This window comes from Piliocolobus tephrosceles, chromosome 1 (assembly GCF_002776525.5).
Source record: "Piliocolobus tephrosceles isolate RC106 chromosome 1, ASM277652v3, whole genome shotgun sequence".
Classification (NCBI taxonomy): Eukaryota; Metazoa; Chordata; class Mammalia; order Primates; family Cercopithecidae; genus Piliocolobus; species Piliocolobus tephrosceles.
Window position 1 is genome coordinate 162373194 of NC_045434.1, and position 13822 is coordinate 162387015.

At 37.0% G+C, this 13822-nt stretch overlaps 1 protein-coding gene across 2 annotated transcripts in view; it reads right to left on the bottom strand.

Annotated features, from left to right (window-relative positions):
* The window catches only part of HOOK1 (hook microtubule tethering protein 1), a 68605-nt gene that overhangs the window by 4064 nt on the left and 50719 nt on the right, over positions 1-13822 (bottom strand). For both annotated transcript variants that reach the window (XM_023186700.1, XM_023186709.1), the window contains exons 17-21: positions 13704-13738; positions 13131-13213; positions 12400-12500; positions 3896-3997; positions 1134-1202 (exon numbers count right to left, since the gene is read on the bottom strand). In XM_023186700.1, coding sequence (XP_023042468.1) covers positions 1134-1202; positions 3896-3997; positions 12400-12500; positions 13131-13213; positions 13704-13738 — 390 coding nt within the window. The remainder of the gene's footprint in view (positions 1-1133; positions 1203-3895; positions 3998-12399; positions 12501-13130; positions 13214-13703; positions 13739-13822) is intronic.

A 13822-nucleotide genomic window follows, 5' to 3' on the forward strand; every position in this document is an offset into this window, starting at 1 on the left:
TCGATATTGATACCTGATAAATTACCACATATTGGCTGTTGAGTTTCTTATAAGGGAAGTCATTACTCTCCCACTAGACCACATAACACAATTTTACTGAACTTAGCATCACTCGTAACTAGTATAGTACATGGATATTAGATGCTCAACAAATATAGGTTAAAAAATGAATCAATCATGGACTACTTGGCTACAATATCTTCACTGATGTATGTATTAAGAGGTTATGGAAGAACAAATAAATAATACATAGTCACTGATCTCAACTAGGGTGACTGACTCATGAGAGAAAGTTCTGAGAATACCTCACATGTAATTTCCTTCAGGGCCCTTTAAGCCACATTTTACCCAACAGAAGAAAGGAAAGAGCTCAGATGAAAAGCATGGTGTCATGAAAGCATGAGCCATGTTTCAGGAAGAATAACTAGTGCTTTCTGGTGGAGCACAACATTCACATGTGGGAAGTTACTAAGTGGTATGCCTTTGTATAAATAAGAAGAGATAAAAGTAGATAATAGCGTATCTGACTGACTAGAATAATACAAAAGAACCACATACATCATGAAATGCTACTCTTGAAAATATCCCACTGATACTACCAATGACAAAATAAAACACATTTCAAACTATGCTATTTTCTCCTTGGTAGGACAAAGAGACAATGATGAAGAGTGACCCCTGGATAGAAAAAATAAAGTAACAAATACAGTAAAGGACACACCGAGGCTTTAGAGGATGTTCAAATAAATACTGAGTACTAGAAGCATTTAATTTTGCATTACACAGATCTTCATATTTCTTCAGAAATCTTTTATGGGCAAAAATTGAATGTTTCAGCTCAAATAAGGCAAATTAAAAAAGGTTTATGAATTATTACACCTGTGCTTCATATGTATCAGCTAAACGCTGATGAGTCACAAAATCAATTTAGTGGATTAGAATCAACATTAAAAGAGAATATGACAAAATATCTGAGTGCAATACACAGGGTAACTTTTGTTTCAGTCATACACATAAACATGCTATGTCTTGGTTTATGGTATAAAATAAAATATATTTTCTTATGTTGTACTTGGTCAAAAAAGTTTGCTAAACACTGTTCTCATCTAATCATTTGCTGAACTTCAGCTCACCTTATTATACCAGGCAGAAACAATGAGTTTTTCTTCATAATCACGAAATTTTGCTACTTTGCATTCACTCTGAAAAAAGATACGCGGACAATTAAAATCCCAGAAATTACCCCAAATTACTAAAGACAGAATAATTTCTTCACTATGCTCATTATTGAGAGAATCTAAAGATTGCACTTGTGAGACACACAATGTAGTCAAATGTGAACTGAATCAAGCACAAATGCATGCACAACACCTTTAGGAAGGAATAAGATTTGTGACTAATAAACTTTTATTTCAAGAAATTTACTGGTAGAAGAGAGTGATTTAAACATAAATATACACAACTGGTGATTTTAAGGCTACTGCCCCCCATATCTAGAGAAAAAAGTAACAACTGGCTTAGGTAAACAAAACAGAGCTGTACCTTTGGAGGAGTCAAAACTAGGGAGAAAGAGGACATAGTCAAAAATACCTAGAAAAAATCTTTTTAAGTTGCTTATAAAGTTTAATACAAATTTTTCTCTCTTAATTGTTGGTGGCCTGTGTACTAGATTCCATAGCCATATTTATGTGCCATCAGAGAGACTGACATACTTTTCTTGAGTACCAGATATAGTTTGGTTTATATAAATACTATTATCTTGATACACAGGATGTTCATGATACAAATAGTATAAAAGAACCAAGCCCAAAAGAGAGGTGATGCTCTTCTTCAGACTCACACCCAGTCCAGGCACAGAATTCCCAAGAGGGATAGTAGATAGAACAGCCTCTGCTATTTACATTACATTTCTCCTTTTTACTTTTTGCAGTGTGTGTCTAGATGAATACACACAAATTAAATGCCCACGTGCTGTGACTTAACCTAAGCTTTTCCTCAGAGTCTTACAGTTACAGGGACTATTTTCTCATCATATCTGTTGGGGATGTACATTTCAAACATCAACAATAGTGTATATTTTCACTGACTTTCACTGGGACATAAACAGAGCAACTTAGATTTCAGCAATTTTCCAATCCCAGTCTCATCATTTTATAGATGAGAAGATGGCGAGCCAGAGAGGAGAAGCAACAATTTTAAGACAAGAAGTTACTAATAATGCTGCAACCCTGGCCTTTGAGTGATGTAATATTTAATGTTAGGGTACAGAGATAAAAGATACAGTCTTTGCCCTCAAGACATGCACACATGTACCAAAAAGAAAACCGATGCTGTTGTGGAATAAATTCATAAGTTCAAAGTACATGGACTCCCTGTGGAGAGTGAGACAGTATTAAACTTCCCCTAAAGAATACATGGGAAGTTTAATAAAGAAAGAGATATTTGACTTACAACTTGAAGAATTAATAGCATTTCTTCAGACAGATGTCCTTACCCAGTGCTTTTGAGAACACACAACATAGCCTGGACAAGCATTGATAGCAAGGGCATATCAAGTTGGTGTTGTACAATGGATGTAGGAAGAATGGTGTTGTACTATGGATGTATGGAGGAGGGGATGTTAAAGTCTTTAAGTCTTTAAATAAAAATATTTCTACCACAGTTCATACCTACTTGCTCAAATACCAAGAAAAAGGTACATAAATAGAGTGCATTTCTTTGAAATATAACATTCCTAGATGATTTAAAAAGAAACTGAATACAGCTGGGTGCGGTGGCTCACGTCTGTAATCCCAGCACTTTGGGAGGCTGAGGAGAGCAGATCACTTGAGGTCAGGAGTTCCAGACCAGCCTGGCCAACATGGCAAAACCCCATCTCTACTAAAAATACAAAAATTATCTGGGCGTGGTGGCATGCACCTGTAATTCCAGCTACTAGGGAGGCTGAGGCAAGAAAAGTTACTTGAACCTGGGAGGCAGAGGTTGCAGTGAGCCGAGATTATGCCACTGCACCCCAGCCTGGGCGACAGAGCAATACTCCGTATCAAAAGAAAAAAAAAAAAGAAACTGAGTACCATTTATGAGAATTTCAAGGCCAGTATGTAGAATTCAACATGGCTCTGCAATTATGCATATGTTATTAAAAGGTAGTATATATTTACTTCAAGAATGGCATCAAATCTCACTACAGTATTAAATATAGTAGTTTTGTAAAACACTTTGCAAAGGAAACCAGAACGTGCTCAATTATAAATCTAAGAATACATAATTCCATAGTGACATACTTACCTAAGTATCATAAAAATAATATAACCACTAACACTAAAATATCTTTAAAATTTAGACTCAGCTAATTAATGAGAGCATGCCATTACTAATATAATTTTGCATGATTAACAACTAAGATTGCCACTTTAGTTCAGGAGTTCACTAGGATTCTGTGAGTACTTCCTTCTGCCAGAAATTCCACTGTTAATAAGTTTGTTTAGGTTCAGGTGAAAAACGGCTAAAGGTAAGAAAAATGTGGTTGACTAAGTCAGCACAGTATCTTTTTCAAACAGTAAAGGTCAGGTTTTTATCCCCCAAATGAAATCATATTTGCATAATTTAAAAAGAAACATTATAGCAGGACTCTATTAGAAAGTCAGGGATATCCATATAATGCCCGTTATTGACAAGGAGAGCTACAACGCTGCATATACACAGGGTATATGAGCTACACACAGACCATCTAGTGGGTGGCCAGTGAGATGCTTTGTAATAAACACCCTGGATGCTAAAACATGACATTTTTAACTTCTTGTAAAACTTCATCATTAATGGCAAATATATGACAGCAGTTAATTACCAGGATTCTATAAAATAATTGAGAGATGAGTAAATATAAAAGTTTTACCTCCAGAATCTCAATTCTTCTCTCTTTCTCTGCCAACTGCTTTCTTAGTAACATTATTTCGGCTGATGCTGGATTTAACTTGGGATCTAAAGTTTTTATTACCTATTTAAAGAAAAAAATGTTATGCTCACTTTATATTTTAAAGTATTAAAACATATAGAACATATCTTACAAAAACCGTGTAAGGTGGAAAATAATCCACAAATTCATCCAAGAGCTAACTGTAGCTTGTTTTACAATCCTAACTGGGATAACAAAAATAACTCATTCTATATACAAGAAACAGTATAAATAAACAAGAAAAATATAAATGTCCCCATTCCAACTCAAATTTCCCTTCTCCAAAGCTCAGTACATGGAAATAGTTATTTAGCCTTTTCCATACTCAAACTTTAGGCATTAAAGTCTTGAAATAACCCTTTCTATATTTATTTGACTTGAGAATTTTTTTAAAAAGCAAAATGAATTCAATAACTCTAAGGAAACTTACTGATTTTATAAAGTAAGAATAACAAACACAGAAGAAATTCTTAACAATAATCTTTTTTACTATTATTATCTAGTCAAGTGTAATTCAATATATAAGATCAATATAATAAATGCTGGTGATTTTATTTGCAAAAGGTAGGGTGCTGAACCGCATTTATGTTATTACTAAAAATTGAGTAAAAAGATATGTTTAACCAGAATGTAGTAAAGAGATTCGGCTAAACTATGGAGATAGCATTCTGTTAGAAAACCAATTCAGAAATGTCAAGAATATATTTCAAGCAAAAACCATAAATTTCAAACAGGGACATCGGCATGATGCAGTTATAAAACTATTAAAAATATTTAAAATTATTTAATGAGTTAGGACAATTTCACCTATATTTATAGAGGTAAAAGAAGAAGACTAGATGGTAAAATACCAAAATATTATTGTGGCTCCTTCTTTCATCCAAAAATCATTTACTGAGTGACCACTATGGCAGATACTGGCAGATGAGGATTCAGCAATTTATGGGAGAAATGGTGGCTGCCCTCATGGAATGCACACCATAAAAGCAGAATACATTGAATAATTTATATGAATTTAATTACAAAGAGAAAATCATAGTTTATTATCTCTAAGTGATAAATGGTTGTGATTTGTATATTTTCTGAATTTTCTACAATGGACATATGTTATTACTTTAACCAGTATCTTAACCAGTATTTAAACCTCTTGCCCCAAATAAGGTAATGGGGAAAAAATCATATTTATGAAAGCAAGCAATTGTCTTTTAAATTATATTATTCAATGGTGGCAAGAATATGGTATTCATTGTCATGGTTTTATTTAATTAGTTATAGTCCTTTTAAAATGTCATTTAGAAATACATATCAAGCATCTTATGGTCTTATCCTATGACCCAATATTTCCATTTCTAGGAAATAAGGTTAAGATAATAAACCAAAATAAAGAGAAAGCTTTCTGTATAATTATGTTGACTATAGTCTTATTTATAAGAGCAAAAAAGGAAAAGGAAATGAATACAGACTCTTTCCAATAGTAGGATAATGCTTAAGTAAACTATGTTATATCCCACACAACTAAGTATTACGTAGGCATTATTTCACTTTTGCAAAGTCTGTTCCATAAATGTGGTGTGGTCACATGCCTGCACCCCAAAGTGAGAGTGAAAGTGATTTATGCTGTTTTCAGGCCTCGCCCATTACATATCTCCCATGCAATCTAGGCTGTCTTTCTTCTGTACTAGTTGGACAAGGTCAAGTGAACCTGGGATCCCTATGCTGAAGAAGGCAGAATCTCTGTCAGCTTAGGACTCTGAATGACTACATGGAGAAGTGGTGCCCCTTCCCCATTCATGGCTGGACTCAATGTGACTATGAAGTAAACCTCTACCTTGTTAAACCTTGAGTCTGATGAACATTTGAAAAGTGTTTAACTGTCTAATCTAAAACTAAATGATACAACAATTTTAAATATGTTTAAAACGCTAAATTTTTACAAAAGATAAAATGTTCATATTGCAGTTTCTAGAAAAACTGTATTCTTAGAAAATCTGCAAAGATTCTAGCAAATAAGAATTCTAGGCTGAAGGTGGTGCCCAAGATGGCCGAAGAGGAACAGCTCCAGCCTCCAGCTTCCAGCGTGAGCGACACAGAAGACAGGTGATTTCTGCATTTTCAACTGTGGTACCAGGTTCATCTCACTGGGGCGTGTGGGACAGTTGGTGCTGGTCTGCGGGTGCAGCCTGACCAGTGAGAGCTGAAGCAGGGCGAGGCATCACCTCACCTGGGAAGCACAAGGGGGAAGGGAATTCCTTTTCCTAGCCAAAGCAAAGTGAGACACACAACACCCACCCTAATACTGCACTGTACCAAGGGCCTTAGCAAAGGGTACACCAGGAGATTATATCCCACACCTGGCCCAGAGGGTCCCACGCCCACGGAGCCTCCCTCATTGCTAGCACAGCAGTCTGAGATCTAACTGCAAGGCGGCAGCAAGGCTGGGGGAGGGGCACCCGCCATTGCTGAGGCTTAAGTAGGTAAACAAAGCCGCTGGGAAGCTCGAATTGGGTGGAGTCCACCACAGCTCAAGGAGGCCAGCCTGCCTCTGTAGACTCCTCCTCTGGGGAGAGAGCATAGCTAAACAAAAAGCAGCAGAAACCTCGGCAGAGGTAAATGCCCCTGTCTGACAGCTTTGAAGACAGTAGCGGATCTCCCAGCACGGAGGTTGAGATCTGAGAACGGACAGACTGCCTACTCAAGTGGGTCCCTGACCCCTGAGTCGCCTAACTGGGAGACATCCCTCACCAGGTGCAGAGCAACACCTCACACGGCGGGGTACACCCCTGAGACGAAGCTTCCAGAGCAAGAATCAGACAGCAACACTCGTTGTTCAGCAATATTCTATCTTCTGCAGCCTCCGCTGCTGATACCCAGACAAACAGGGTCTGGAGTGGACCTCAAGCAAACTCCAACAGACCTACAGCTGAGGGTCCTGACTGTTAGAAGGAAAACTAACAAACAGAAAGGACACCCACACCAAAACCCCACCAGTACATCACCATCATCAAAGACCAAAGGCAGATAAAACTACAAAGATGGGGAAAAAGCAGTGCAGAAAAGCTGGAAATTCAAAAAATCAGAGCGCATCTCCCCCTCCAAAGGAACGCAGCTCACTGCCAGCAACAGAACAAAGCTGGACAGAGAATGACTTTGATGAGTTGAGAGAAGAAGGCTTCAGTCGATCAAACTTCCCAGAGCTAAATGAGGAACTACATAACCAGCACAAAGAAACTAAAAACCTTGAACAAAGAATGGATGAATAAATAACTAGAATAATCAATGCAGAGAAGACCTTAAAAGAACTGACAGAGATGAAAAACATAACACGAGAACTACATGACAAATGCACAAGCTTCAGTAACTGACTCGAAAAACTGGAAGAGTATCAGTGATTGAAGATCAAATGAATGAAACGAAGCAAGAAGAGAAGTGTACAGCAAAAAGAGTAAAAAGAAATGAACAAAGCCTCCAAGAAATATGGAATTATGTGAAAAGACCAAATCTACATCTGATTGGTGTGCCTGAAAGTGATGGGGAAACTGGAACCAAGTTGGAAAACACTCTGCAGGATATCATCCAGGAGAACTTCCCCAACCTAGTAAGGCAGGCCAACATTCAAATTCAGGAAATACAGAGAATGCCACAAAGATACCCCTTGAGAAGAGCAACTCCAAGACACATAATTGTCAGATTCAACAAAATTGAAATGAAAGAAAATATGTTAAGGGCAGCCAGAGAGAAATGTCGGGTTACACTCAAAGGGAAGCCCATCAGACTAACAACAGATCTCTTGGCAGAAACTCTACAAGCCAGAAGAGAGTGGGGGCCAATATTCAACATTCTTAAAGAAAAGAATTTTCAACCCAGAATTTCATATCCAGCCAAACTAAGTTTCATAAGTGAAGGAGAAATAAAATCCTTTACAGACAAGCAAATGCTTAAGAGATTTTGTCACCACCAGGCCTGCCCTACAAGAGATCCTGAAGGAAGCACTAAATGTGGAAAGGAACAACAGGTACCAGCCATTGCAAAAACATGTCAAAAGGTAAAGTCATAGATGCTAGGAAGAAACTGCATCAACTAGCAAGCAAAATAACCAGCTAATATCATAATGACAGGATCAAGTTCACACATAACAGTATTAACCTTAAATGTAAATGGACTAAATGGTCCAATTAAAAGACACAGACTGGCAAATTGGATAAAGAGTCAAGACCCATCAGTTTGCTGTATTCAGGAGAGCCATCTCACATGCAGACACACATAGGCTCAAAATAAAGGGATGGAGGAAGATCTACCAAGCAAAAGGAAAACAAAAAAAAAAGCAGGGGTTGCAATCCTAGTCTCTGATAAAACAGACTTTAAACCAACAAAGATCAAAAGAGACAAAGCAGGCCATTACATAATGGTAAAGGGATCAATTCATCAGGAAGAGATAACTATCCTAAATATATATGCACCCAATACAGGAGCACCCAGATTCATAAAGCAAGTCCTTAGAGACTTACAAAGAGACTTAGACTCCCATACAATAATAATGGGAGACTTTAACACTCCACTGTCAACATTAGACAGATCAACGAGACAGAAACTTAACAAGGCTATCCAGGAATTGAACTCAACTCTGCACCAAGTGGACCCAATAGACATCTATAGAACTCTCCACCCCAAATCAACAGCATATACTTTCTTCTCAGCACCACATCGCACTTATTCCAAAATTGACCACATAATTGGAAGTAAAGCACTCCTTAGCAAATGTAAAAGAACAGAAATTATAACAAACTGTCTCTCAGACCACAGTGCAATCAAACTAGAACTCAGGACTAAGAAACTCACTCAAAACTGCTCAACTACATGGAAACTGAACAACCTGCTCCTGAATGACTACTGGGTACATAACGAAATGAAGGCAGAAATAAAGATGTTATTTGAAACCAATGATAACAAAGATACAACGTACCAGAATCTCTGGGACACATTTAAAGCAGCGTGTAGTGGGAAATTTACAGCACTAAATGCCCACAAGAGAAAGCAGGAAAGATCTAAAATTGACACCCTAACATCACAATTAAAAGAATTAGAGAAACAAGAGCAAACACATTCAAAAGCTAGCAGAAGGCAAGAAATAACTAAGATCAGAGCAGAACTGAAGGAGACAGAGACATAGAAAACCCTCAAAAAAATCAATGAATCCAGGAGCTGGTTTTTTGAAAAGATCAACAAAATTGATAGACCACTAGCAACACTAATAAAGAAGAGAGAAGAATCAAATAGGTGCAATATAAAATGATAAAGGGGATATCACCACCAACCCCACAGAAATACAAACTACCATCAGAGAATACTATAAACACCTCTACGAAAATAAACTAGAAAACCTAGAAGAAATGGATAATTTCCTGGACACACACACTCTCCCAAGACTAAACCAGGAAGAAGTTGAATCCCTGAAAGGACCAATAGCAGGTTCTGATTGAGGCAATGATTAATAGCCTACCAACCAAAAAAAGTCCAGGACCAGACAGATTCACAGCCAAATTCTACCAGAGGTACAAGGAGGAGTTGGTACCATTCCTTCTGAAACTATTCCAATCAATAGAAAAAGAGGGAATCCTCCCTAACTCATTTTACGAGGCCAACATCATCCTTATACCAAAGCCTGACAGAGATACAACAAAAAAAGAATTTTAGACCAATATCCCTGATGAACATTGATGCAAAAATCCTCAATAAAATACTGGCAAACCGAATCCAACAGCACATCAAAAAGCTTATCCACCATGATCAAGTGGGCTTCATCCCTGGGATGCAAGGCTGGTTCAACATATGCAAATCAATAAACGTAATCCAGCATATAAACAGAACCAAAGACAAAAACCACATGATTATCTCAATAGATGCAGAAAAGGCTTTTGACAAAATTCAACAGCCCTTCATGCTAAAAACGCTCAATAAATTCGGTATTGATGGAACGTATCCCAAAATAATAAGAGCTATTTATGACAAACCCACAGCCAATATCATACTGAGAGAGCAAAAACTGGAAGCATTCCCTTTGAAAACTGGCACAAGACAGGGATGCCCTCTCTCACCACTCCTATTCAACATAGTGTTGGAAGTTCTGGCTAGGGCAATCAGGCAAGAGAAAGAAATCAAGGGTATTCAGTTAGGAAAAGACGAAGTCGAATTGTCCCTGTTTGCAGATGACATGATTGTATATTTAGAAAACCCCATCATCTCAGCCCAAAATCTCCTTAAGCTGATAAGCAACTTCAGCAAAGTCTCAGGATACAAAATCAATGTGCAAAAATCACAAGCATTCTTATACACCAGTAATAGACAGAGAGCCAAATCATGAATGAACTCCCATTCACAATAGCTTCAAAGAGAAAATACCTAGGAATCCAACTTACAATGGATGTAAAGGACCTCTTCAAGGAGAACTACAAACCGCTGCTCAGTGAAATAAAAGAGGACAGAAACAAATGGAAGAATATACCATGCTCATGGAAAGGAAGAACCAATATTGTGAAAATGGCCATACTGCCCAAGGTAATTTATAGATTCAATGCCATCCCCATTAAGCTACCAATGACTTTCTTCACAGAATTGGAAAAAACTGCTTTAAAGTTCATATGGAACCAAAAAATAGCCCGCATTGCCAAGACAATCCTAAGCCAAAAGAACAAAGCTGGAGGCATCACGCTACCTGACTTCAAACTATACTACAAGGCTACAGTAACCAAAAAAGCATGGTACTGGTACCAAAACAGAGATATAGACCAATGGAACAGAACAGAGTCCTCAGAAATAATACCACACATCTACAACCATCTGATCTTTGACAAACCTGACAAAAACAAGAAATGGGGAAAGGATTCCCTATTTAATAAATTGTGCAGGGAAAACTGGCTAGCCCTAAGTAGAAAGCTGAAACTGGATCCCTTCCTTACAACTTATACAAAAATTAATTCAAATGGATTAGAGACTTAAATGTTAGACCCAAAACCATAAAAACCCTAGAAGAAGGCCTAGGCAATACCATTCAGAACATCGGCATGGGCAAGGACTTCATGTCTAAAACACCAAAAGCAATGGCAACAAAAACCAAAATTGACAAATGGGATCTAATTAAATTAAAGAGCTTCTGCACAACAAAAGAAACTACCATCAGAGTGAACAGGCAACCTACAGAATGGGAGAACATTTTTGCAATCTACTCATCTGACAAAGGGCTAATATCCAGAACCTACAAAGAACTCAAACAACTTTACAAGAAAAAAACAAACAACCCCATCAAAAACTGGGTAAAGGATATGAACAGACACTTCTCAAAAGAAGACATTCATACAGCCAACAGACACATGAAAAAATGCTCATCATCACTCGCCATCAGAGAAATGCAAATCAAAACCACAATGAGATACCATCTCACACCAGTTATAATGGCAATCATTAAAAAATCAGGAAACAACAGGTGCTGGAGAGGATGTGGAGAAATAAGAACACTTTTACACTGTTGGTGGGACTGTAAACTAGTTCAACCATTGTGGAAAACAGTGTGGCAATTTCTCAAGGATCTATAACTAGAAATACCATTTGACCTAGCCATTCCATTACTGGGGGTATACCCAAAGGATAATAAGTCATGCTGCTATAAAGACACATGCACACGTACGTTTATTGCACCACTATTCACAATAGCAAAGACTTGGAACCAACCCAAATGTCCATCAGTGACAGACTGGATTAAGAAAATATGGCACATATACACCATGGAATACTATGCAGCCATAAAAAAGGATGAGTTCGTGTCCTTTGTAGGGACACAGATGCAGCTGGAAACCATCATTCTCAGCAAACTATCGCAAGAACAGAAAGCCAAATACTGCACGTTCTCACTCATAGGTGGGAACTGAACAATGAGATCACTTGGACACAGGAAGGGGATCATCATACACCGGATCCTATTGTGGGGAGGCGGGGGAGGGATAGCATTAGGAGATATACCTAATGTAAATGACGAGTTAATGGGTGCAGCACACCAACATGGCACATATATACATATGTAACAAACCTGCACGTTGTGCACATGTACCCTAGAACTTAAAGTATAATTAAAAAAAAAAAAAAAGAATTCTAGGCTTATTTTACCAAGAACTAAAGATTCCATACTTTATAGCCATATCACTCTCTCTGACATCACTACAGTCTATGTCTAAACAGTTCCTATTAGCTATGGTTTATTTTATCTGACACTGATCAGTGAGACTAAGAGTATGGGAACTGATCGGGAAATACCACAGAAACCTGACAGGTAAGGTAATACAGTTAAGAGAGAAATGATTAGATACAGATACAAGAATGGCAGAAAAATCCAGTGAAATGGGCCTTGCTAAAACACAGGCCACAAAGTCTTGAACTCTGAAAGATAAGTCACTCACATTTCTGGCTTTCTCTAGGTACATTTTATATCTTTCCTCCATTGCTTTCATATCTTCATCTTTCTTCTGAAGAGCAGCTTCAAGTTCATTGATCTTTTGTACTATTAGTAAAAATAAAATGAAACATAATCAGTTATTAATAATTACTACCTATTAAAATACTTCATCCTCACATAAAATTACATTTATATTTATTTTCTAAAGACAGATAAGAGACCTTAAAAGAAAAGCCTATTATTTATTCTTTGTAGTGAATTCTTATCTAAAAGTTTTGAAATACAATCAACACATCCTCAATCATTTATTATTTGACCCTTAAAAAAAATCTACAATCTGCTTTATTTAGCTGTTTTTCTCCTTTCTATCAAGTATAAGTAGCAAACATACCTTACAGTAAGCACAATCACAGGAAAAATAAAGAATTTCTACACAATGCTTTAAAGTTTATATCAATCTGATTTGAAATCATTTTTACCCACATTTCCACAGATTAATTTTATTTTTTAATGTTTGATACTCCCATATATCCATCAATTCATTTTATTATTTTTTGCTTTAATAATATATCATTTATTAATGACTTCAGCACTAAAAATTATCATAGTCCTTATTTACAATATATGTATCTACACATTGTGCAAAAATGTACACATAGACCTTGCATCCTTCAGTAAAAAAGGGTAAGTCCTTGGATATACTATTGTCTGATCCAAGTTTTCGCAGATACCTACCATTTTGATTTATATCTGGCTGAAGATCTTCAATGAGCTCTTGTTTCTTCTGTAATTCTTCATGGACCTCTGTGAGTTTTTCCCTAAGTGGTAGAAAAAGCATGGAGACTGGTCTCTGCCATATAACATTTGTGGATCTTAGGCAAGTTGCTTTCTGACCCTTGGTTCCACACCTGTGAAATGGGAATACTATCTGCCTGACTACAGGGGTTGTCATGAGGATGTAAACAGGCACATAGCAAGTGCCAAAAAGGTTAAATTGTTTCCCTTGCCACCCTTGCTTCCTAAGAAAGTAAAATATTTTACAGGTTTAACATCCCATATAATCTAGTTGTGATAGTTATGTTTTTTTAAACTTTTGAAATGATATTAACAACTGAAAGATGTAGGAGTTTGGGATGGGGGTAGCAGGCAGGCTGAATCTTTAACATGCTTTTCACTTTTTGCAGCATGTATATCAATTAGCATCAGGATATTTGCTTTTCTAAACAAAATACGAAAAGGAGATTAACTTTAGAGGCTTTTACAACTCCTCCCTTCTCATATTTGAAAAGAAATATCAGTTTTACTTACATATGAGCTTCCAACTTCTGCTTTAATTTGCTGGACTATAAAATTTAAAAAAAAAATTGCTGTAAGATGACTATCTTGACAAAGGTCAATTTTCCAGACATCTAAATCTCTTTCCCTTC